Here is a 27,132-nt window from a genome sequence, read left to right as displayed (position 1 = left end):
TGCTCACTTTAATAGCACTCCCCTAACACACTGAGGTGTAATTACTACAAATTGACTGCTAGCTCTATGTCCAAACGTGAAATAATGATCAAACATTTAAAGTCCCTACATAACTATGCAATAAACAGATGTTATAGAGCTGACCAAATTGCTGAATTTCTTGCACTTATGATAAATGCACAGGAGAGGGAGCTGTAGGACCAGATTGATTTTTCACTAAAGGCATCTTAGCAAAGCTGAACACACGATGATGGCCTGAAGGATGAAACAAATGATGAGAAAATAGCTTGAGCTTTAATGTTAGCCACGCTTTAAGAAGGTTTCTAAATAGTTGTGTGCTATATGTAGCCAAGACATATGGACTTTAAGATCAATGAATGCTCTTAGGCTTACCCGTATGTTCCAGCTACAGAAATACATCTTACAAAGATTCTTGACTGCTTCGTGTGACATTAACACCTTCTAGGATTACAGATCAGTGTGACATAAGTGTTGCTGAGTGCAAAATGGGCAGCCAAGTGGAAAACAGGCTTCTGGAATCGCTGAGATAGGTCGGCTTGAAAGATGGGAATTTGAGAGCAATCAGGATAATTTTACATCCATCTAGTACAGAAATGGAGTTTAAAGATGAAGAAGAAAAATAACTTTTCTACCTTGATATGTCTGTTCTTATCGCTTTGTTGTGTGCACAGGGTCTGCTACAGATTGCCTCTCCTCAGCAACCTTTTTTTGAAACTTAATTTGCAAATACTGTAGCAATAATGGTTGCATCCCCCTTGTAACTTTAGCAAGACCAACTCCAAAGTGATTACAGTGTCTTAAACCCCTTACATTGCACCGTGAGATATCTGTCTAAAAGATATTCTGAAAGCTGAACCAATAAGATGGTTTCAGCAGTTTTAAACACAGGGATCCATTACAGATGCACCCTCAAGTTAAAAGGAGCTAGTAAAAGAAAGCTCTCAGCAACATTTACAAGTATTACTTATCATGGCTTTATGACTAATCTGGACTGTCGTCCAAAACTTCAATATATGATCTGATTTTTGCTTCATGCATGTAATTTGTTTTATTCAGACAGTCTCTTTTCCAAGACTGAGCATTTGGAGGATGTGCCCAACTTAGAGACTCTAATGCAAACTTGGCATCATGCTTCAGGTGCCTCTGATGCTGGTATCATAAACCACACATTACAGACCTCTTTTTCTAGTATTTATGATATGTTTGGAATCACAGATATTCTGACTTTAAAACCAGAAGAGACTGAAATTTTAATGCCTTTTTTTTATAGCAAACATACCCTATGGAATTGTATTATTGCAGATTTTATCACTTTTTCTTTTATGGTGTCGAGAAGCTGTGACATGACTGTTATATCTTTCAGTGTGCACAGACTTATAATCCTCCATGCATAACTGTGAGACCATCTGAATAATCAATATTTAGCATTACCAAAATTCTATGCATAGAAAGGTAGCCCTGGACCTGCTCTGAGAGAAAAAGATGTGAAACGGTGAAGAAAAGTGAGCTCCTCTGACCCCATCCCTGAACAGGGATTTAGATGAGAAAGGATGACTTGCCTTCCTGATACATGGTATTTTCTCCATCACCTGAGAAAAAGTCAGGACCAGACCAGATGCATCCTTTTTAGGTGAATCATGTTAATGAAATTCATCCCCTGGTCATGGCTAAATCATACTTTTTGAACTGAAAAATTCCCTACATATTCTTTTGGTAACCTAGATAAATTTTGGCTCTTATTTTCCTTTCAAAGCAGTACTATGAGATAAGATGAGCTATGTCCATGAAGGCTTGACTAAATCAGATGCTATGGCTATTTTCATTTCAAAAATACAGTGGGAGGAGGAACTACACCCAGCTTTTACACAGCTGGTGATTTATTAGATAGCTCACAAATGATGTGGGGGATCCACATCAAAGAGATTCAGTAGAAAACAGAAAAGCAGGCAATCAAAGCTGTCACCCTGCCAGAGTGACAACTGTGAGGATAACTCTGTAAATCTGTGGTTTGGGTGAGGGTAAGTGATCACAGAGGATGATTAAAACAATCAAACACAACACAAGACAGTCAAGGATACACATCTTTCATTAGTATTTTGTCCTGGACATAACAGAGGATGTTGGAGCTGTGACCTGCCTTTCTATGTCATGGTGAATGAATGTCTTCATTCTTCTTTGTCTGCATTCCTCGGCTTGCAAAATGATGTTCCCTATTCTTTATTTTTATAAAGTCCCAGTCATAAAGTCCCAATGTAAACTGTGTACAAAAAAAATATTTGCAGACAAATTTAAGCAGCCTCATGGTATACAAAAACTGTGCTGAGATCTCTTGCAGACAGTCTCCTGGCACCTCATCTATGTGATCCCTAGCAGATACAAGCAAGATAAGTGAGACATGATGTCCTGTATTACACCAGCTGACAGAGTTGCAGAAAACAAGCAAGCTTTCAGGCACAGAAGCCCTTCTTCCTGCCTCAGAAAGAAGTCCCTGATTTGAGTGAAGAGGGGTCTGTGTGCCCTGAACAGAGGCTTCTGTCTGAGCCCTGAGGAAGGGCTTGTGTGTCCCAGGACACCATGCCTCTGCTCCAGTCTCGCCTAGTAGGCTTTGCTACTGTATCAGTCAGCTTAACAAAAGGTATTATTTCTTCTTCAAAAAATGCATCTATATCCTTAGACTATCATAATTATGATGTTGCCATTTGTACTGAATAACACCCTAAATCATTCCACTAACAGGGGCCGATTTGTTCTCTGCCAGGGTCACATTTTGTCTTTCACTGAATGTAACCTTGTCGTTCCCTATTGTCTGTGTCTGCATCAAATGGATGCCAGTGGAGCTTCACAGGACAGTAAAAGTTTCCTTCTGGAAACACCTATATCCAGTGATTGTGCAGGATTTGCTTTCCTCCCTCCTCCAAAGAGCAGCTGCTGAAAAATTTAAATGTCTGTTTAACCTTCAGCATTTTCACACAATCTTTGCACTAAGGACAGCAGGAAAGGAAGGCAGGAAGAAAAGAACGAACAGTAAGCACCATGCTATCCTTATTCATGGTTTATTCTGTATAATGCTTGCTGTGTCCATCTAGCCCATTATGCTCCTGCCAGAAGCAGCCATAAACGATTGCTCAGGGAAGAGTAAGAACAGGAAAAGTATGTGCAATGCATGTCCCTAATACTCTTCCAGCCTTCAATTATTTCTAGCTCAGGACCTTTCAGCACCAGATATAGCTTATATGCATTTATTATCTCCTCAATAAATGTGTTGCAGCTTCCCTTTTAATGTCTGTTCTTTGGGTGAGGAATTAGACCCACACCTCATGATAGAAAGAACTGCTTCCTTACTTTATGTGTACAAACACTGAATTTCTTCTGCCATTTTGCCTCCAGCTGAATCAGTCTTGTGAAGACTTTCTGCATCCTATAATTAGCCTCACTTCCCTAAACATATGGCCTAAACTTAGGGCCATCCACAATCTGTCTTTACCAGTGAATGAAATATCGTTGTCTAAGAATATGTTGAACAATATGGGTCCCTGAATGTTCATGAACTTCTTTGATAAAGTCCTCTTGCCTCCAAGGACTGACCATTTCTTCCAATTTCATTTCCTACTCTTAAACAAACACCCCCCATCTCCCCACCCCTCTTCTGTGGTAGCTATGTAGTTACTGTATTTTAGATGTTTGGTCTGCTGCTAAACCAGAATTTATATGGCAGTTAAGGTAGAAGATGACAGAGTACGCAAGCAGATATGCAAGTACAAGAGCAAGGTGAGATTGACAAGGTTTGTTATTGCTTGGTTTGTCTCTCCCACTGTTTTCAAGGACAACTTCTGCAAGTTCCTACTACATCTAGCCACACGGAGCCAATAAGAGGCCTATGGATTGGCAGAAGCTCAAGTCCACCAAAGGACACACAAAGCACCACAGCCTGGCATGGGTCTGCACCTCAGCACTGCTGCCACTCAGTGTGCTGAGCCTCTTCATATGCTCTGCACAACAGAAGAGATTCCCACTTTTTTCCCATGTGCAGCAGCACAAGAAAATCTGTGAGGAGGTGTCCCTCTCATCAGGGTAGAGCCCAACATGCTCTTCTTAGCAGGCTATGGCCAGAGCCAGAACGTGCTTTCTCCACACCACTGCAGCAGAAACTTGCCTGGGTAGTGCACTTACAATGGCAGTGTTTCCCCATTCCTTGCCCCAAATGTACAGCATCTCCCCTCCCGTCTCTGTCCTGAGCTCTTATCCATTACTGGTGATTATTAGCTGAGCAAAACCTTCCTGGATGCCTGCTTCAGTGAAGTTGGAAAAGCTCTAGACAATACTGCACGGTGTGCATCTAGACAATCCCACAAGTGTGTACATCTGACTCCAGTTTTGTTCCAGAACAGCCCCCTGTTTTCCTTCCCACCCCCAGTCCAAAAGAAAATGGAAATCATTGGAGCTTATTCGAGCCTTAGAGAGATACCAGCTCTGCTCCCATACCAGACATACAAATACAGACAAGGCTAACATCCATGCTTTGTATCTGGGTACAGAATATTACTTATTTTACCTACTACACTGAACACTCCACTGCCATCAGTGGCAAGTGCCACTATCCCATACTTCATCTTTCTCGTTCTCACTACCCTTATCTTCCTCAGCTGTCTTTTGGCAAGTGTCCTAGTCATTGTGAAGTCTTCTGAGTGTAACCTTTCTGCTGGCATTCCCGACAGTGTGGGAGCTCTCTCAAGCAACCAGTCTTGCTCTGGAGAGCAAGGACAGAGAAGAATTAGGTAATATAGGAAATCTCTGGAGGCAGGTTTTGGACCAGCCTTTCTTTTTTTGGCTTTATGTACTTCTGAAACAAGGAAAAGAGCTCAAGCCCTGGGATGTCTCAGGGACTGCCTCTGCCTAAATGATCTGTGTAACTGAGGATTTAGGGAATCTGATAGGCGAGGGGAGAAGACCATGTGGGTCCTTCAGGAGAGGGGACACAACCTGGCTTCCTTGGCAGCCCTGTGGCAGCCCTGACCATCAGGAGTGAAGGCCTAGGACTCCCTGGACGTGAGCAAGGCCAGAGAGGGAGGCTTCTTTAGACAGCCAGATCTGGAAAGGTTTCTGCAGGCATTGCCCATTTTTTGCTAAACCTAAGGTCTGCTCTATTTTCTTGTTAAATGACCTCCTTTGGGCTACACAAACAGGCTTTTCTAAAAAGTACTGTGCTTCTGCACTGCCCTAGGGCACACAGCCTGCGAGGAGGCTCTTCTGTGCATTGTGGGGACATTTTCTTCACCTCAGCCTCTGTGGGAGAAAAGAACAAAGTTATTTTGGGAACTGAATAGCAACAGCAGAGGTTTTTTGCCAGAAATAGCGTGCAGCATTTGTCTCCTGACCTGCAAGCCTAAGGAGAGGGCTTGAGCTCACAACCCAGCCATCCCACAGTCAAAGCATGTTTAAACCCAAGGGAAGTGTTCAGGGCTGTCTTTCTGGCACCGATCAGCTCTGGGTGGGCTCCCCTGGCAATAACAAAAGGACTCTGCAGGTCTCTGACTCCTGGGCTTTCAAGGGGGCAGCCACATTTACAAAGCACCACTCACCACATGAAAGTACAGACAGGTTCTGAGGAAAACTCATGAAGAATGAGCTCCCAGGGATGCCAGATGCCTCCTGGCAGTGACAAGGAAAGGACAGTACCAGCAGAGGTGCAGAGACATTTCTGTAGGTGGCACATGCAGTTACAGACTGACCGTGGTGCAGACTCGTATTTCTCTGTACTAATAGGACCTTCGTGAACCAGGGTAAGAGGGATGTCTCTTAGGAAAAACAGCACTGTGAGTCCAGCAAGACATTTAATGCAGCATAAAGATTGTGCCTGAATAGACATGGAACATGCACAATGATATTTACCTGCTCTCATAAACAATTTGGGATTCATTCAGAACAATTACATGCAAAGTCTTGACAAAATTTTGAGTTGCAAAAGCATTTTATTTTCTTCTTAAAAACAAAACAAAACAACACTAAGAAAAACTATCTTGTGAAATGGACTTAGTGTCAGATTGACCTCTGTATGAGTCTGTTACAAAGTTAAACATGGAATAACTTGCTCTTGGACTCTTTTAGGTTTGTTTTTTTGTTTTTTGTTTGTTGGTTGTTGGTTGTTTTTTGTTTTGTTTTGTTTTTCAATGTTTAGGCAATTTAACAATTAAGAATTGATAATGTTATGTTTTTAGCTTCCAGACTGAAAGAAAGCAAATTAGGACCTTTCTACCTAATAGCAAAGAAAAAATTGAGCTATGTTCTTTCCTTCTAGTGCTGTAGTGATGAATTAAAAGATAGCTGAAACCAGGACAACAGGTTATTTGGTAAATAAAAGATTATGTAAACGTGACTGTTTGATGAGTAGCTATAAAGAAATTATTTCTTTATCACTCCACATTGAAGTAGATAAAATCTATTTATCATTATCCTTGGCTATGTATGGCTCTCCTTCTTGACCATATGGTTAACACATACTCAGGTATCTTCAGTACAGACTCAATTATTCTTGTTTGCTAGCTCAAGGACACCTACCTATCACCACACATAAATGTAGGTACAACTACTGAATTTCACAGGGAATGGAAAAAAGAAAAAAAAAATCAAACTGCTCACCGTTATGTCTTTTCCAAATAATTTTGAGAAAGAGGCCTAGTCTCCTTCAGGTTCCACATTTTCTGTCACTAAATAAAACAGAGAAATGCCAAACATTTTGAAGTTTCAGCCACTAGGGACCCCCAGTGACGTTAATGCTCCTGGAATGTCATTTGGCTAGTTGTACAGAATGGGTTGGATTTTTTGTCCCTGTATGCAGATACCCCTTTAAATAAAATAGTAAACAATAGTCATCATTGTGATTCTTGAAAAAAATCTGCTAAAAAGAAATATTAAGGTTTTACACTTGTGTGTTTCTGAGGATGTTTGAGGGCTGAACAGAAGAAATTGAAAATGCACTACAAAGCAGAAAACACAACAGGGCCAAGGGAATGATAAAGACAAATGCCTGGAAATCGCCTATCAGATCCCAACTAATACTTCGTAAAATGCATTTCTAGCAGAAAAATAACAATGGAAACCACCCTTTCTGGACAAATCTGTAGGAAAAAAAAATGGGGAAAAAAATCATTAGTTTTATCTGCAGCAGGAAAAACAAGATGCAGTACTTGTTGCCAGTGCAACATGACCAAGGTGATACAGTGACTGATTTACCAGCAAGGCTCACACACCATCCACTATGGTGCATATAGTATCTGTCCCATTACAAAGTAAAGCAAAGAGCAGAGCTTCAACCAGCACCTGGGCAGCTGGAGCCTACCAGGGGGGATTGACACAGAGGCTGATCCTGCAAATTGGGGTAATGTGGAAGAGCTGTGACAACCTGCAGTTAAGCAAATTCAAGCAAATTCAAGCTTTCAAGCAAATTTACAGCTGAAGAGTCTTTCTGTCAAAGTTCCACCGAAAGCAAAAAGACTGAAGAACATTTTTAAACCTCATTAGCTTCGAGGAGAATTAAATATGTGATTAAAGGTAAGTACATAATTTTGTGAATAAGAATTCTTTAACAACCCGTAAATCTACAGCTGTCTCATCAACATTATCTAAAGTAGGGCCAGAAATTATTTCTAGTAATCTGAGGCTAAACTACTTGAAAATTAAATTTTATGACGAGCAAGGGACAATGATTCATATTAGAAATCCACACTTCACTCTCTTTCTGTCAGTCAAAACTGAACCTAAATCTCCTCACAGACACAAAATCTTCAAGGGCTTTTATTACCACCAATTTTATTACCTTATTTGTAGTTTTTATTTTCTTGTTAAAACTAGATAGAAGTTATCTAATATAACTATGTTTGCCTGGATCAAGACTTCATAAAACTCTCTTAAAAATTGATGGTCTCATAAAGTAGCAGTCAAGTATGTTGAAATTGTATTTTTCATAGCTTAACTGTGCAAACCTATAAAAGAAAACCCATGTAGCTTTAAAACTTCAGCAGCATGTGCTACCACCTCTCATCCCACTACATGTAGGTGCTGTATCCTCCTGTGGTCATATCCACCAGGGTAGGGTCAGCACAGATGCTGCTGTCCCATGGCATGGCAGAACAAGCTGAGGGCCCCCCATGGGGCAGGTGGCCACTTGACCAGTGCCCAGTGGTGGGCAGTTGTAGAGTCCTGGTCCCACGTCCCAGAGGCATTCTGAGATCACCCAGAATCACAGACCTGATAGGCAAGGTCCTGTATTTATAGGTCCTTTTCATATTGCTGACTTCTTTTTCAAGTCTAGTCTTTTCAGACATACTTGTGGAAAATTAACTGTGTGAGAAAAAACATATATATATAATTTTTGACAACTTGACGTTCCATAATTATGGTGGACACTTTTTTTCCTTTAAAATTGTAAGACAGGACTAGAACTGCAGTTTCTTTTTTTTTTTTTTTTTTTTTTTTTTTTTTTTGCCTCCTTGTCCACTAAGCTTTATTCACTTTCTGAAATACAGAGGTCTATTGATAAAACAACAACTTGAAACAGAAATTTTAAATTTATTGAGTGTTTCAGTGTTTTTCAATAAAATAACATTTACTATTTCTTGCCTTCTATGCCCTTATACTCCACTTCTACCTCTTTTTACATTCCACACTCCAATGAGGAGAAGGGAAAAGAGATGCATTACAGAGATCATTAGCTTTTTGGCTCTTCCTAACTTGGAAACAGAAAAGGTTTTGATCGTTTTAAGGAGAAAATTTGCTTTTTCTCTTGAAAAGTTTATCACGTTCTACAAGTTTCTATTCCATAGGGTTGTTCACCTTTACACCTCAGAAATTCCAGTCAGTCATTCCCTAACAGTATCCTTCTAGCAGTTCTTACATTAAACACCAGATGTCAGGTTTTCTGCCCAAACGTCTTTAAACAGGTCGTAAGCATTTTTGGCATTCAATGAACTGTGGTCTAACTGGAAAGAAGAAAAACACAGAAGAAAAATAAATAAATAAAATAAATAAATAAATAAATAGTGCTTGTACAATCTATTTAGTATAAAAAGAGTTTGACCATTAGTGCTTAAAATTTATAAATTACAACCATGCTGGAAATGCCAGTGTGGGAATTGGATCTGCCTCTCCATATCCTGAGGCTGGTAAAAGGAAGGATGCAGCAGCAGCATTTGACCATGGTAAATTTATTTAATCACTGGAGGCCTGTTTTGTCCCTTCTATGTCCTTCTAAAAGACTGTGCAAATGGGAGACACAGACCATAACATATATATAGAATTAAAAGTTTGCAATAAATCATAAAAACTTGCAGTTTAGCTAAACACTGAACTCCCCTCTGGGAGTGAAGAGTTTTTAAAATAGGCTATTGTTTATTGTACCAAAGCAGAACTGATTCTGAGGCATGAAGCGAGTTCTAGACTTAAATGCTCTGAAAGCTTGAAAATATTACGGTACAGTGCTGTGCATCAAAGCTAATGTATAATGGAGAAGTGCTTTTGTTTTTAATTGTGTGGTCTCTGATCAGATCCAGCTCTAAACATAGAGCTGGCTGTCAACTGAAGAAGTAATTCCCCCATTGAAGAAACATACTCCCAGACTGAAAAACAGAATGACAGCAACAAGCACTGTGCTTTCTTAAAAGTTCTTGTGTAGCTTTTGCTATCATGAGCATTCAACATAATTGCTTTTTGTTTTTCTTTTCCCCACAAGTTTCTTGTTGGTTTTACACAGTGTTCTGCCTTTGCTAAAGGTTTCCTTCCTAGTCAACTGAGGCTTTCCATGGATGGTTTTGTTTACAGATCTTGGAGCTGGTGAGAAGGGAACTCCACCATGTCGTTATTGTCTTGGTAGATGAGGTAAAGCTCCCATACTGTGTTTTTGTATATTGTTTATAATATAATCTGAAAACTATTAACCATAATACTAAATACGCAATAAACTCACTTAAAAATGACTGCTGAACTTTTCTATGTTTTCTCTCGACTATAGACAAAGTTATTTGAATGCTTTAGGATTTGAAATTATAATACCCTCCTGTCTGCAGTGAAGGCTTTTTCCCCCACCCTGGAAGAGAACAGAGTTAAAGAACTTACAGTGTGTCCTTATGAGCTTAATGACGGCCAGTGGAGGAATAAAGGAATTTGAGTGCTACAAGCAAAATCTGGAAAGCAAAAAATCCATAGCAGACAACAACATAATCACTTAATATAAGGCAAGATAGCAGGAGGCAGAATCATGTCCTGGAAACCTCTACTTTCAGAAATGGAGAAGGAAAACTCAGAAACAAAGAGATCTGTTCTGATAAAGTCCCAGAAGTGGTGATTCAGGAAGTAAACCTGTTAAGGAGCGGAGGCAGGAGCTCCAAAAAAGAGTGGCAGAGCAGGCAACCTACTTGTTTTCCTCCCAAATCCTCTGCAACAGGATTTCCTTGTCACATCGTGTGGAGCCATGTAAATATGCCCCCTTTGGCTACGTGACAGGAATCATTTCCTCCACAGTGCTTGTAGGGAAGGAAGGCAAAGAAAAAAAAAAAAAAGAGAGAGAGAGAGGTCAGGATCTTGGGGATTTGTATTAGCAGATAGCACTTAGTCAGGAAAGGGATAAAGATTACAGGGGAAATGGTGCTATTGCTCTGTTATCCTTTTCTGTCACACATACTTTTTATATTAATCATAAGAAATATGTAGAAAAAAATAATAATCTATTCTTCACATTCAATTTCTAAGTGGTTCTTAATAAAGGGAATAAAGATTTTAAAATGTACCTAGAACAACTTGATGAGCTGAAATCTTTTTAGCATCTTCAGATATGAAAGGAAAAATATTTCTGCCCAAGTTTTCAAATATTTCTCTCTGTGTATATACCCCCCACCAAAAAATAAATAAATAATGGGAAAAGAGGCACTTCATATAATAGCAAGTTTAGTGTCATAATCTTAGCTGTGTTCTCCCTGCTTCAAGTATGTCAATTCCACGCTGAATAATAGCTTAGATTAATAGTCTAGCTTTGGCATTACTGCACACCATATCATACAACCAAGGAGAGTTCAGGTGGTATGACTATGTGCCTAGGTCATCTTTTCAGTCTGTGTACTGAAAGTTCAGAGCATTCATTTTCAGCAGCCTAAGAAATGTGGAAGTGAGGCAACAGCTGTACTGCAAACCTGTAAGTCCTGTAGCTCCATATGAATGCAGTTTTGCCAGTTTACAGGCTTAATTTGGTGTGGTTTATTCCCAGATAGGAAAATACTGCTTCAGTATGAAAGAATCCAACATTCACTCTAGGAACTACATCAGTATAACTCCCAGGAAAGAATAAAATTGTGTGTATATATGTATGTATATATATATATATATACATATATATATATCCTGGAAGAGGCATATAGGCTTCCTTAGTGGTCTATCTGAAGAAAGTGCTGTGATTCTTCTTGAAAATACTTTATATTTGTGTTCTGAAGGAACCACAGATAAATATTTTCACAGCAAAATTAGAAGTACTCAATAAATGCACTTCATTAGTATTGGCAGCCTCAAGAAAGCCTACAGCTGTTTCACGTATGTATGGCTGAACCAGTAGCCTTCCCTCATCAGACCTTTCCAGATGTGAAAATTTTGTAGGTGATAAAAACTTTAAAGACAAATCTGATTGCAATGCAGTTATTGGTTGATCTCCCACAGTTGCTCACTTCTCTTTATGTTTATGGTCAGTCTTATGAGCAGATTGAGTCACTGCAAGAGGGAGGTGAGGTCACACTAAATCAAGCAATCATAAGTAGTCAGACATCAGACATCTCCTGATCTTCTGATAGTCACTGCAATTATATTTACTTTTTTTTTTTTTTTTTTTTTTAAATAAAATCTCTCTGTTAATGAAAAAGGCAAACTTTGGAAACAGAGGACTGAAGCATAGGCTGGTGAGAATTTTCTCCATGAGTCTGATCCAAGTTTGTCTGAGGTTTATAGTTATACCAGTGCTTCTTATCCTGTGCTCTGAAACTTTGTCAAGTGAGCCTCAGTGCTTGTCCTCATGAACAGAGATTTGTGTAGCAAGAACCTCTCTCAACTGGCAATGTTTGTTGGCTTCCCAGCAGACAGGCACATGAGTGATTTCTTGGGAAAGCTGCTGTGACAGGTTGGCATTTTTGAGATGTTTTGATGTTGCTGATAAGCAGTACCAGATCCACTAAACAAACTGCAGGGCTTTCACCGCAACCTGGGCTTGCCAGCAGATTCAAATTCCACTGAGAGTCTCAAAGCTCTGCTTTCTGCCCGGACAGTATCTTCAAGTGTTACATTTTTTTCCCCATTTATGCTTTGCTAGGATAACAGGTTTATTGATGCCCTTTCATTACCCCAGGGACTGTTTCAACATCTCCTGCTCTTTTCTTTTTATAACTCCATCCAGGACTTATTGTGCAAACCAAGCAACTAACCTTGTTGTTAGGGTAAGGCATATTAATTTTGCTCCTAAAATGGCTACTAAGAAAACAATTTCTGTAGGGAGAATGCAAATCATTTCTCACCTACATTTATCAAGTTCCTGGCCAAACTTTGTTATTTTGTAAAAACAGCTTTCTACTGCAGCCTATAGATTGCCCTAGCTGCCCTGCACTTTTTAATATTATTATATTTTTGTCTGTTCTAAAACAAGACATTCGATAAGAAGATTGGAGAATGCTTTTATGAACGGTTCTTTCAAGGTCGCTGAGTACTACACACACAAAGACACGTGATGTTGTGCGTAGACATTATTGGCATGTATACAAGCATATGGCTGTTTTCAGTGGTATACAGTAATTCCTAAGGCAAAATGCGTGACATTTATCAACACTTTTTTGGTTTTTTTTTTTTCAATGTAGGTACTAAAGTCTTTAAAAATCAGCTTTCAGCTTAATTACAGTGGGGGACAAATAATGTCCCATTCAAAGAAACAGGGAAGGGAAGGGAAGGGAAGGGAAGGGAAGGGAAGGGAAGGGAAGGGAAGGGAAGGGAAGGGAAGGGAAGGGAAGGGAAGGGAAGGGAAGGGAAGGGAAGGGAAGGGAAGGGAAGGGAAGGGAAGGGAAGGGAAGGGAAGGGAAGGGAAGGGAAGGGAAGGGAAGGGAAGGGAAATTATCTTTCAAGGAATTCACTAAATGGATTCTCTGTTGATTGCTGTGTCTTTGCAGCCCTTTGGAAAGGACAGGCTACCTGACACCGTGTACGTGTTCCCTCTCATACTGGATGTGTACTGCAGCAAGTAAGCTGTTAAGTTTTGGTCAAGGCAATGAGCTACCTGTTCTGACTTTTGATGCTTCTTATTTCTGACTGCAGTTCACCATAGGCAAACTATCTATAGAATAATCAATACCACATATAGAGTAATCAATATACCACTGCTTTAATTTTGCAGGATCGCAATTCAGCCACCTTTTTTCCATCCATCTGTGAAGACTTTCTGAGTGTGGCATCTCTGCAGTGAGGCTAGACTTTACAGGCTGAAAACACAGGAGATGGTCCTACTCACCTTGTAAATTAGCATCAAAGACTTAAAAATGAGACTTTATTGTTACAAGTGATGGTATAAAAAAGGTATCATCTTACTGTACAGAAAGACTAATGGAGAGTAAGCAGACGTTACTTCTCGTGGCAGTAATAAAAATAAGTCTGTGGAAAGGAAGTGCAGCATTTTCTCCTGCTAGTGAACTAGATTTTACTTTGCCTTTTATTTACGTGGCAGAATTGTCACACGTCCTACCAAATATTTGCTCTGGCACACTAGGAAAAATCCTACTGGAAATCTGCACACATAAATGTTATCTGACTGGGGAAAATACTTATATTCCTGTGTTCTTACGCAAAGAGAGCATGCTGCTGGAGGTGCCATGGCAATACCTACAGCCTGCACTGCAGACCAGGGATGCACTGGCCCAAGCGGTGCCTCAGCTGCACGCACTCTCTGTCACACACAGCTGACAGTCTAAATAACTGAGACAGGCAAAGGGTAAAAGGGGAAACAGAGATAGAAGAGTATCTTGTCCAAGGCCACGGGGCCAGCCGGCCACCCAGCTGCGATTAGAGAAGAGGCCCCAGCTCACACTGCAGCATGCACCCAGCAGCTCCAGCTGTGCCGGCCGTGCTCTGCAGAGGTGATAAGTCCCAGCCCGGTCACGCAGCATGTAATGGGAGCCTCTGCTGATAACGGCAGGCTTTGTTGAATTACAGACAAGCACAAGGAAGTCTTCAAAGTCGCTGTGGAATTTGGCTTTCAGAAGCGGAGCAGCATAATTTAAAAGAGCTGCTTTGAATAGCTCTGTGTGTGCCCACTGCCTGATCAGGTTAATTACTTAATTCAATTATTTTCTGAAATCCCTTTAAATTATTAACATTGAAAAAAAAAATCAAGTAAAAAATGATAAAAGCATAATTTGATAATCATGTAATAGGGATAGACAATTGTTTTAACAAATGTTCGACTTCTTTTCAGGCCTGAAGCTAAGAATGAAAAGATAGCAATTTGCACATCAGAGAATTACTCGTGGTATTTTTGAAAATGTACCTGCTAAGAATTTAACAAAACATCCTATTTGTGTGTTGTTCTGCATTGTTAATTCAAACAACAATAATACCTATGAAACGTATTTGCCCTTCAACACAGTTTACTGTGCTGTTGTCAGGCAATTCTGTGGAGAGCTATTGCTTCAAAAATAACTTCAAAGGCATATTAATAAAAATAATGCAGTAATGAAGGTTTCTTTCCTTGGGAGAGCCTAAAAATGCTGATGCAGTTTGGAATGCTCTCATGCCTGTATTGCTGCTGATGGTAGTAAATAACTTCAGCTTCCTCAGAAAGGCTGCATCACATCCAGGTTGTGCACCAAGGTATTTCTTTCAGGATAAATGTTGATAAATGATACAGGCATTGTCTGCTCTTTGGACTGTTAAGAAGAAAATCGGTGACTGTTGGATACACAGAACACAGCTTGACTTAGACATGACTCTGGGACTAAGAGTGAACAAGACCACGCGGGGAAGCAGTCTGTGCCCATGAGGTTCCTAGTGCAACCTCTCAGCTTTAACCTCAAGAACCTGGAAATACATCCTTCTGCTCCACAAAAATTTTGCTAAGTGCCTTGCTTCACTTGAATGGTTCTTTGCATTTGGAGAAGATAAAAGTGATCCCCAAGTGATGAACCCGGATGACATCGGGGATGATAATATGGCAAGAAAGTAGAGGAGGAATAAAAGATCTGGGTGAGAAGGAGGAAGTAGTTTTCAACAGCTGCTGATGAGTCTCAGTGTGAAATTGGATTCAGCAAGATCAAGAACAGAAACCCGGTAATGAGTCTTCTACAGAGCTTTAGGCTAAACACAGAGCTTTGTGGTATTTTTAGGAAGAGAAACGTGATGGGAAAGATATTAAAAAACAGTGCTGCAGACAGAGAACTAGGAAGAAAACAATGTCACTGGTTAAAAGGAGGATTCTGAAGATGTGTGCAGAAAACATCATTCCAACACAAGAGAAGGGCTAAGAAGAATAAATATAGGTTGTAGGTACCCTGTAAAAGATGGCCTGAGACACTGACAAAGATTTGTTTGGAAAGATCTATAAATTTCAGAAAAGCATTTCACCTCTCTTGCCCGGATGACGATAGTAACCAGATTTGAGGTAAGCAGACATGAGGTCCAAAAGTTGTCATTCATTTGGGCAATGCCTTCCCTGCTTGAAGAAGCTTCAGCATATCAGTATGTTTGTCTGATAACTCCAGTGATGTGACAATGACTATATTCTCCTCCTAAAGGTTTCTAATGAATGTATATACAAGGGGCATTTATTGGAATTTCTGGAGTTAGTTTCAAGACACATAGTTATATTTTGAAGGTTGTTTCCATAGTGCTTGACAAAAATAATGGCACAGGCTGTTTTCTAAATACATTCTGCAACAATGAAACCAGGTAAATTTATTCTTCACCATTTAATTAGGATATGCATAAGAAATGATTCTAGTGCATGCACTTTTCTAACCTATATACCTTCTGTAGAACATCCCTGACTCTTTCACCTCAGAAGATGAACAGAAGCCCAAGAAAATAATTCTGTATTTTCCTTCTAGCTGCAGAAAAATATTTCATAACTATTAAAGTCAAGTACCGTCAAGGACACTTTCTTCCATGTACTACAATTCAGATGCTAGGAGGATTTTTCTAGGTGAGTTATATGACTACATCTTCTTCATCACCTAATAAATTGGGCCTATGTAACCCATCCAAACTCGGAACAGTAGGTGAAGGACAGTCTTAAGGAGTTCTGTTCTCTCCAGGAGGTCCCAGAAAACTTTTGCCATTACAGCTGTGCTGTTGACAAAAGCTTTTGTCTCAGAAGGTTATAATTTTTTTTTTTTTTTGATGAAACCTGTCAAGCTGGCAAACTGTTTTATAACTTTTGAAAACAGGACCATGTCCAGAGTGTAAGTGGCTTGCACTGGATGTATTAAGGAGAACCCAGTACATACAGTAAATGTGGAGTGTACAGAATAATGAGAACTATGAGTGTTGGGGGGCAAACATGAGAGCCTGAATTTTTATTCATTTTTCAAAATAAATATCAGCATTTAAAAATATTTCCCACAATACCCAGAATGCATTTGCAGTAGTAGGAAAAATGTTAAATGTTATATATATTTATTAATATATCAAGATAAAAGAAATTCTAAAAAAAAAAGAAGTCTAAGTTCTACACCCAATGACTCAGTACCACACTGCCTGTTACTTACATGGGAGTGCTACCCTTCAGATTTCATCGGAGGTCATCAGCATAAGCCCAGAAGGATGAATGTTAATTACTCATCCTAAAAACGTTAATTATTTTTAGCAGAAGTAATCTCCACAAAGACTCGAGAACTGAAGTCTTGGGAAATTGAGCCCTCCTTTTTCATATATATATGTGTATACGCACACGGAGCTGGTGCAGACAGCGCAGCCTGTTCTAGCCCTGCCGTACTGCTGAAACTCTCCAAGTTTCTGCGTTCTCTATAGAACTGCCTTGTGACTGTGTGCAGTAATCAGCTCTGCAGCTTCTTGTACGCTGCACAGACCGGTACTTTCCTTCACAGAAGTTTTATCCAAGGTTTTGTTCTTCGATTTAAGGAAAGAAAGGAGGGGAGGAAGGGAGAGAAAGAACTGAGGAAAAATAAGGAAGGAGAAAAATAAGGAAGCAAGCCAGGCAATACTATGCAGAATTGTACAGATTGGGAAAAGTTGACTTCACTGATGTGATAGCCACAACTTCTTTGCTTCTCTGTAACTGCAAGTGCCTGCCCTGGATCTCACCTGCAGGATTTAAAAATCAGGCATGAGTAAAAGGACAGCCAGCAAGCGGATCTGCTCACACCAGACCTGCCAACGGGCTTAACAGAGGAAAACCCAACTTTGCTGCATTTGCAGGGACTAAATGATCCGGGCTCTGCTGGAGGGTGGTGGGCAGAGTTCCTCAAAACGGAGGCCCCCTCGCGCCCTGCCAGCTGCCGCTGGTACCTGGTTGTGGAGCTCAGAGGTGGGGCTCGCTGCTGAGCCGGGCTTGGCTGCGTGCCACGGGGAGAAAAGCCATCTCTCAAGGAACTGGGCTCAGTTCCACACAACTGTGTCCAAGCATGATAAAGCACTCATAAACCCAACAGCTTGGCGAGAAAATTGCTTATAAAGGCCATAAAGCTGCCCCCCCTGGTTTGACAACACCTGGGTGACAGCCGGCCCCAAGCAGCCGCTGTGGGCACGGAGCCGCCTGCCCCGACGGGCGGCTGCTGCTGGCAGGGCGCTGGGCAGCGCGGCCAACACCTCTCCGCCTCCTCCTCCTCCTCCTCCTCCTCGTCCCGGTCCCGCTGCCGGGGCACCTCCCGCGGTGTTTACGGCTCAATGGAGGGCCGGGCCGCCGAGGGCGCGTCAGAGCGGGGCGGGGACGCGGGGCGGGGGCGGGCCGGGGTCGGTGAGGCCGGGCCGGGTGCGGGTGCGGTGGGTGCGCGCTGCCCCGCGGCTGCGGGGTCCGGGGGCGGCTGCCCGCCTGCGCCCCGCGGCATGGGGCCCGGGCTGCGGCCGAGCCCGCGGGGGCGGCGCTGAGCGAGGCGGGCGGCCCCCGCCGCTCTCTCCGCAGCCCCGGGGGGAGGAGGCCGGGCGGCGGCGGCGGCGGCGGCAGCCGGTGCCCGCGGGCGGCCGGGGCTCGTAGCGGCGGGGCTCGGGACCCGGAAGCAGAAGCGGCGCCGGGAGGCGGCTGGATGGGAAGGAGCGGCGGCGGCGGCGGGCGGCGATGGGGGAGCAGCAGAGCTCGCTGAGCGCCCCGCCGGCACCGGCCGCCGCCGCCGCCGCCGAGCCGCCGAGCCCGGCCGGGAGCCCGCGGGAGCCCGGCGCGGACGAGCCGCCGCTGCGGGAGGCGGCGGGGCCGGGGCAGAGCGGGGAGCCGCCGCCGCTGCCCGAGCGGCGAGGGACCGGCGGGGACGAAGAGGAGGAGGAGGAGGAGGCGGCGGCCGGGCCGGAGCAGCCGGCGGCCCCGGCGGAGGAGGGGCCGGGGCCGGAGGGGGGCAGCGGCCGCCGCCGCCCCCCCCGTCGGCACGTGTACTGCACCGTGTACTGCGTGGAGAACGACCGGCCCGCGGCACGCCGCGCATCGCCGCCCTCCCCCGGGGGCGGTGGCGGCGTCGGGCGGGCCCCGGCTCCGCTCCCGGCTCCGGTCCCGGTGCCGGTCCCGGTGCCGGCCCCGTCGCGGCGCGGGGTGGCGGCGGGCGGCGACCCGCTGGCGGCGGGCGGCAGCGTGGAGGTGGTGGACTTGTACCTGCTGCCAGAGCCCTTCTCCGGGCTGATCGCGGGGGACTTCGGGCCGCTGCTGGTGCTGAGCTGCCGCGTGTGCCTGGAGGAGAAGCCCGTCAAGCCGCTGTCCTGCTGCAAGAAGGCGGTGTGCGAGGAGTGCCTCAAGCGGTACCTCAGCTCCCAGGTACGGCCCCAGCCCCGGGGGAACGGGGGCACGGCGGCGGGCAGGGACCCCGGGGGACGGAGGGCTGTGCAGGCTGCTGCCTGGCCGCCGGTTTGCCAGCCGGAGTGCTGTTTCAAAGCGAAATCAGCAGCTTGAAAGCTAACCTCTGGCCTCGCTAGTGTTCCTAGGTGCTGGTTTAGCATCACAAAGCGCTCGGGCATTGTTTCCGCCACCGGCGTAGGCGTGCCCTGAACCCGAAGAGCAACGGGAGAAGTTGGGCGGGTGGGAAAAACCAAACCAAAGCGAGCCCTGTGCCGTACGCCTTCTCGTACGAGCTCGGGAGGAACACTTGCGACGTGCAGAGGGGACGTGCTGGGTGGCTGGTAGGATGTGTTTCTACACCTGCTGGCCCCGGGAGCCGTGCCGGGGTGGTCCGAGCTCCAGCTGGACGGCGTGCCTCGGGGCTGGATGGGCAGCTCCAGCTCCGTCGAGCACTATAAATAGATGGAGGCTCCTCTGAGCTGCAGCATCGCACGGCTTGGGACGTGCACGTGCCTGGCTGGGTGCTGACAAGCCTGCACAGCACTGGGTAATGCTGGTGACGTTTGTCCTAGCTAACACGAATCTCACCGAGGTGCTCATGGAACACCTTCATCGTGTTTAGGTAACTCATAAGGGCCTTACGTGGGAACTGATGGGGTGAGAGGAGCTGAGGATGTGCTTTTGTACATCTCCCGTAACACAGAAATTCAGGAACAGCTTAACAAGACTTCTGCACGCAGCCCTCAGTGCTTTGGTTTGGTTTGTAGTCAAGTGATGAGCTGGAAACTTGGAAAGTTTTTAGAGTACGTTGCCAATACATGTTTGTGCCTCCTTCATATTTGCCACTGAGGTCATGTGTTAGGATATTGTCTCACTTTGGAGGTTGCAAAGTGGTGTGACATGAGGGTATTAATCTTCAGCTCCTGTAGTTGCACACAGCCTGCTCTACATGTTGATATGATGAGCTGTGGTAGCTTTTTCCTCCTTAAAACAAGTAGTAAAATATCTGGGGGAATGGCCTCTTCAGGCATTGCCCTCAAGAGACTTCCCTGTAACTGGAGGTATTCACAGTTGGGTTAGATGGGGCTTTGAGCAATCTGGTCTAGTGCAAGATGTCCCTGCCCATGGCAGAGGGGCTGGACTAGATGGTCTTTATGGGCACCTTCCAACCCAAAGCATTCTGTGATCAAATCTGAATGTCTACAGTGTAGGCGTAAACACTGAATACATTTGGCTAGGCCCCTCTTTTGATCAGTGAAGAAGAGATGTTTTTAGAGTGTAACATGTCTAAAATAATTGAAATACCCATAAACACGCGTGTTTTGTCCCAGTTGTTTCCTTTGAGCAAGAAGGGAGGTAGGATCTCACCAGGCCTGGGAAGAAGGTGTACCAGAGCAAGATTCAGCCTCAAATCCAAAATAGTGTTGGTTCCGAGCTAAAGCAATACAGAGAATTGCTTACATTGACCCAACTGATCTATGTGATCTGGTAGCTGAAGCTGTACCTAAGAACTAAGGTATAGCCTGGTTTTGTCTGGGCTCTTTGAGGGTGATCCAGTGGCTTGGTGGCTGAAACAGCTGCTGGGCTTGGGAGCCAGGTGAATACCCCATGAAGTGGATTTAGCATTGGCCAGCTGCTTTATGTACATACAGGGATGCTCTCTTCAAGGAAGCCACTGCTATTGCTGAGCACTCTGCAAAATTTATCCCAGAAGCTATTAAAAGGTCCACGTGGCAGATAGCCATATTGATACACGTAAAAGATGGAGCAGGGATACAAATGCAGAGAAAGAGAAGTCTGCAGCAAGTCAGGTGATCTTGAGATGGGGTTTCACGAAACGGTTTTGTGGACATACAGACTTCAGTTGCAGACGCTATGTTCTGGCCAGATAGAATTTTAGTTGCTTGATGTATTTGTTTGGGGAAAAGGGAAAACAAACACCTTCAAATATCCATGTATTTTTACCATATCTCCCTTTTTTTTTGAGAAGAACAAGTGTTATTTCTTTGAGAAGAACAAGAAGTGATGTATCTTTCCTTCGTGCTGTGGAAGGACCCTGTGACCTTCCAGCAGGCCGAGGGAGGTGATTTTCCCCCTCTGCTCTGCTTATGTGAGACCCTACCCGGAGTGCTGTATTCAGCTCTGGGGCCACCAGCACAAGGACATGGAAGTATTAGAATGAGTCCAGAGGAGGTCTGTGAAGATGATCAAAGGACTGGAGCTTGTACAGCCTGGAGAAGAGAAGGCTCTGGGGAGACCTCATTGCGGTCTTCCAGTGCCTAAAGGGGGCCTACGGGAAAGCTGGTGAGGGACTCTTTGTCAGGGACTGTAGTGATAAGACAAAGGGGAATGGCTTTAAACTAAAGGAGGGTAGGTTTAGATTAGATATTGGGAAGAAATTCTTCACTCGGAGCATGGTGAGGCCCTGGCACAGGCTGCCCAGAGGAGCTGTAGATGTCCCATCCCTGGAGGTGTTCAAGGCCAGGCTGGATGGGGCTTTGGGCAACCTGGTCTGATGGAAGGTGTCCCTGTCCATGGCAGGGGGGTAGAACTGGATGGGCTTTAAGGACCCTTCCAACCCAAACCATTCTGTGACTCATCCTGAGGAGAGAGGGAAAAGGCCTGTCATATCAGAGGAATTTCTGGGAAGATGAGTGGAAAGACAGTATAGGATAAAAATAAAATCATCTTTGAGACTTAGCACTTCATTTAGTAATTTCCTTCCTAAGAAGAAAACTTAACAAAAGTTTGAAAAGAGTACATGCTGGAAAGCTGGTACTTTTCAAAAATCGTAACATTTTCAATTTGGATACAGTCAACTTTGTGTAGGAGTGTACCTGAAACTGATGGTAGGAGAGTGGCAGGAGAGATAAGAAACTGGAATGTGTGTTTAGGTCTGCTTTCTGTGTCAGCGAAGTAGCAAGCTGTGCCCTTTGTTTGAGAGGACACTGACTCCAAGTCTCTGGAGAAGGAGTGGTCTTTTATGCTGAAAATGTGGTGTATATTGGCAGAAGTGTAACACTTGAAAGAAATTGTCTTTAATGTCTGTTTGTTTTACCCCTGAAGAAAGCTGGAGTCTCAATGATGGCTTCAGTGTGATTTCTGAAATGATGCTTAATGGAGTAGCAAAGTAAAAACCCTGTTAATGCCTTGTAATGTCTTCTGTGCAGATGTATGACTGCATCAAAACTTCAGCCTTAGAGCACTTTATAGATCAGAAAATCAACTGAAGCTTTAGGTGCTATTGAAAATGAGTTTATCTAGATGAAAATGCTTTGACTGCAGAGTTCTCTCCTTGTTTTACGGATGTGGCGGAAAATGGGGGCAATTGATTTAGGAGTGTTGCCTTGGGAAGGTCCTTGGAGGTCAAATCCAGTCTCTCTTATCACTGGCACCTTGCTGTGTAATCCCTTTCAAGGATTTAATGCCTGGTGTAGAAGCTTATCAGGTGAGCCAGCTCCCAGGCTGATCTGGAACCTGACTTGTAGTAAGTGGCATAATTTTACCTCTGCCTCAGTTCAGTTATTCTTTCTCTGGGCCTTATACTCACAGACCCCTCAGGGCTTTTTAAGTTCTGACTAAGAACACCACCTACTATTCTTTTACATAAATAAATAAATAAACTGTATCATTTTGTACCCCGGGAACTCAAGGAAGGCATAGGTATGTGTACTAGGTTATCGTGAATGGGGTTGTAGTTTGGGGTAGAAGTGTAGGTCCTGCGGAGCCCAGCTGAGGTCACGAGAAGACCCACCTCCTGGAATGGATGCAGCCCAAGCTGCTCTGTGTTGGTACACTACTAGCTCACATGAGCGAGCACAAGTGTTGGAGATGGCTGTGCTCTTTGAGGACTGTGGTGCTCACGGAGATGATCTTACTGGGTGCTGAGGAATGTGCCCAGTTAGGCAGGAGTCAGAAGGGCGAATGAACTGCTTCTTCAGCTGCTGGCTGTATGCTTCTACTGGTCCTTGTGCTTACAGCCTGTAACCTGGGGAGCAGGGGAAGAACTGGGGTGTTTGATCCCGCAGGTGTAGTGTTGCATTCACAATTCCTTCACTTCACATCTTCCTCTACATTTAACATTGCACCAAACGAGGTTTATTCCAGAAGCTGTGTGCACACAGATTTGCTAAATGAGTGATTCACTTCCTAACCTCTCTTGTCTGCTTGTAAATCTGAGTCAGAGGGAGTATTTGTGCCTGGTTTTGCTTTTTGTGCTATGTGTGTCTGGGTGGGGGGTTGCTCAGAAATTTTCTGCGCAAATAGACTAATCGCCATAGGAAGAAATTTCTCGTAAGAAGAGAGGGTGAAACCTACAGTTTAACTGGGGTGTTATATTTAACTTGTCCTGCATTGCTAAACAGGCTAAGGTTTATGTGTTTTCATCTCTCTAATCTGTAAACCTGATGAGTGCTATGCAGAACAACAATCTCACTCCTCACTTTTCAGTAAATATTGAATAGACCAAAATAGCATTTGCTCGTTCTAACATCTACAAAGTACAGTAAGTTATTAAATGCATGAAGATATATATAATAGTATCTGTACTTGTTTCACTTTTCTTATAAAGTCGCTGTAAATGTTTTATAGAAACCTTGGTGACTTGACTGCCTGCTCTTCTACCTCTGAACTGGGAAACTTGATAATCCAGTTTTGATCTTATGCTTATTAGCAATGCTCTATTTTGTAGATCTTGTAATTCTCTTGGAGAAGTAATTTCTTATATTAAAGGACTTTGGATGAGTTAATTTAAGCAGCCTACAAATCAGATATTGTGGTGCTTTAATTACAGGAATGCTAATCAGATCAGTGGATGTGGATAAATCGGAAGGGGATGTAGGGGCGGGGAGGGGTTGCGGCCGGCAATGCTCAGTGTCTGGCTGGCTTTGGTGGGACAAGAATTCTACTCGGCTCTCCTAAGTATGAAATGCAGGGTTTATCCTCCCTCTACCTGGAATCTGTTACTGGTTTTCCTTTGTCTGTGACTTGAGATCTTGTTTTCAACCCCTCTTTTTGGTGTGTGATCTTTCTGAAAGATGGGAGGGGAGGAAACAGCAGCAGAATGGGATTTTTATGTGAAGCATGTGATGATGAAGCTGTGCTAGCAAGCAGGAGAACTTAGGAGCTGGCTGTGTTGTTCAAAACTAGTACCAGCTTGGATCTGGAGGGACACGACACCTGTGCTCCTCTTCAGGTGTCTGATTGTATCATGTAAATGATATGTCTTCAAAGCCGTAGTCTGGCTGCTGAAGGAAACCAGGCAGCAGAAATGTAGACACCGAGTGCTGAATCATCTGATTGTTAATGAGCTGCTTGGTGCTCTGACGCAAACCAGAGCTTGGGAAGGCCACTGTTATCCAGTGAGGGAGATCTGTGTTTGCAAGGGGTCTTCATCCCAAAAGGTGCTCTAATGCTAGCTAGGGAGTTGCTGGGATGGCTGCAGACTGGAGAGGTGACAGCAGGTTGATCGATCACCTTTCAGCTAAAGTTTCAATAGCAGAGAGGTTTGCGAAAGAGGAACAGAGGTAAAGTAGGAGAAGAGAATATATTACCTGCTAGATTATAGGCTTTCTAAACCAAACCAGCCACTTCAGCCACTGTGAGGTAGATACTGCATTCCTGAGGAGGCGGAGTGGCAGATATATGTGGTCCCTCAGCTGTGGGTGATGTGTGAGCTACAAGAGTGCTCTGATTTTCAGCAAAAAACAGCTTTTGAAAATTTGTCCTCTGGGTTCCTGACATGTTGTATGCAGTAGCAGTGCTGAAATGCTGCTGTGCACCCAGCTGTCGTAGGAGTAGTACTGCAGTTCAGGATGTACCTTCAAGGTTGTAAGCATTAGTTTTTAAAGTTGTCTAGACGCATAGCTGAATTTCAGTCCCTCAGAGCGTTTGTTCATGGATGCAGTGTGGGCCAATGCTTAGGTCTGAACCAAAGTCTTACAAAATTAAGCATTGCTACAAATTCACTTAAATAATTTAAGAAAACTGTTTTTGAGCAGTACTACTGAATGATAACACTACCTAGTTGTCCTAGCACAAGCAGACCAAGGTACTCTCAAAATAATGCCACTTTGTGCGGTATGTCCCTTTCCTGTGAAAAAGTAGCTTCAAATTTACTCTATGTGGAAAGCTTTAAATTCCTGTTGTTTGGGTAAGTCTCTGCAAGATGCAGAGCTGGAGCATGTCGCCGTCCTTAGCCATGCTGTGGTGGAAGGAAGGGGAAAGCGAATGGATGTTCTTCGTAAAGCTAAGAATATTTCCAGTAAAACTCTGATCTACAGGATCGGAGATGTTGGGAACAGAAAAGGTATTGTTGTCGTCTTTGAACAATTCCAGGAAGGGTTCTGCTAATGCAGCAGTGCCTGAATTCCTGGGGTGAGGATAAATGGTGTCATGAAACAGCTGATGTTGATAGCAGAGTTGATTTTGAAGGCTAAAGGCATCCTATTAACATGGAATTGCAGTGGGAGGTGGAGGAGAACTGGGTTAATTTTGAGGAAGAGTTTCTTTGAAGCAGAAGCCCCATGTTTCAGTTGCCTCCCATACCCAGTGTGTTGAGGCTCATTGATGCATTGGTGGTGAAACCAGGCTGGCACTGGGACTGGTAGGCAGGATGAGCCATGGGGAGATAGTGGCTCTGTGTCTTGCTCCCACTGCTCCTGCCAGGGGGTCCCAGGAGCCACGTCAGGCATAGACTCAGGCCAGGGGTTTTAAAGTAAAATGAATTGAAAACTGAACTTCTGGGCTTTAATTGCCCAAACAATAAGGAATCAAGCAGTTAAATGGGGCTTGGGAAGGCCTTGAGCTCACCTCTGCCCCATTCTTCTGTTTCTCCACCCAGAGCAACTATTCTCCCAACTGCTTTGGGGCCTCTTGGCCCTTCATTCCTCTCTTCTTCTTGTACAAATATCTTGCTTCCTGCTGTCTAAACCAGCCAGGATCAAGAAAAGTCCGTATCTTAAATGGCCAGGATGTAAGTACATTGTCAAAATGATTAAGAGTTGTAAGGGATGTGATTTCTTCAAAAGAATTTAGACTGGCAAAGAAGGGCATTACTTACCCACCCTGTTATGCTGGTTTATCTGTCTCTTAGTGTACTTTAGCTACTTGAACTTATCTTTCTGTTGTTCTTTTTTTAATATTCTCTTTAGGAGTTAATTCAAACAAACAAACAAAGAACAGTTTGGTTTTTTTTTTTGTTTGTTTGTTTTCTTTCTGCCAAGAAACAGTGACTTTTCCTGATACAAAAAAGTGACAATTTGTCTAGTGACAAAGAGGCCACTTAACTTTCAAGTCCATTCTTAAGTACCTGAAAAAAAAAATGGTAAAGCAAAGGAACAAGTGTGAAAACAGAAATAACAGCATTGCTGCTGAACAGCTGGCTCTTAAAATGTTTGTTTCTCTAGTGTGGCATACATATATTTATTGTGTAGGTAAATAAGCCTTAGGAGAGCCTTTGCTTAAGGTAACTGATGTTGATAATAAGGAAAAAAAAAATCCTATTATAGAAGTTTCTTCTGGAGAAGAAAATTTTCTAGATTAACAATGCAGGAGGGCAGAAGTCGAATAGTTTAAGCCAGTTTCAGAACTGAAATTAAAAAGGTGTAAAAGCTGCATTTATCTTAAAATCTGCCTGACTGCTTCAGTTGAAGACTGGTATATATTTTCACTGACAAGCTTGTTGGGATGTACAGTTGCTCCTGTGTATTTACTTAATTGTGAGAAAGGCTGTGCACTTCCTAGATTACAATTTAATGAAAAGATCAAGAAGCTTCTAACACCATCACACTTCCTTTTCCTTACGTGTTTGCTGTGTAACGCATTTACAGAACTGCAAGTATTCCTTCTCTAAGGAATATGAGGCTGAAAGAAAGAAAGAATCTTTCTGCTTGCATGCACTTTTTTGACTGGTGTTTTTATTAAGTACTGTACAAATCATGCTAGATATTGTGGTGGAAAGCAGAGGGCACGAGGTTTAATTCTCCCAAACCTAGAAATGCTGATGCCATCAATCTACCATTGATGTGAGTAAATGACAGCAAAGGCAGGTACGTCTCTAGTTTAATGGGTTTGGCTCCCTGAACTCCTGGGAGTGGTGTACCAGCTCAGGGTAGGAT

General features: G+C 43.5%; 1 protein-coding gene across 1 annotated transcript in view; it reads left to right on the top strand.

Moving 5' to 3' along the window:
- The first annotated feature begins 17,971 nt into the window (after positions 1–17,971).
- The window catches only part of RNF217 (ring finger protein 217), a 65,536-nt gene continuing 56,375 nt past the window's right edge, over positions 17,972–27,132 (top strand). The window contains exon 1 of the mRNA XM_027453577.3: positions 17,972–18,994. Within this exon, the coding sequence (XP_027309378.3) occupies positions 18,314–18,994 (681 nt within the window). The 5' untranslated portion in view covers positions 17,972–18,313. The remainder of the gene's footprint in view (positions 18,995–27,132) is intronic.

This window comes from Anas platyrhynchos, chromosome 3, assembly GCF_047663525.1.
Source record: "Anas platyrhynchos isolate ZD024472 breed Pekin duck chromosome 3, IASCAAS_PekinDuck_T2T, whole genome shotgun sequence".
Lineage (NCBI taxonomy): Eukaryota > Metazoa > Chordata > Aves > Anseriformes > Anatidae > Anas > Anas platyrhynchos.
This window is presented reverse-complemented; position numbering and strand designations above follow the sequence as displayed.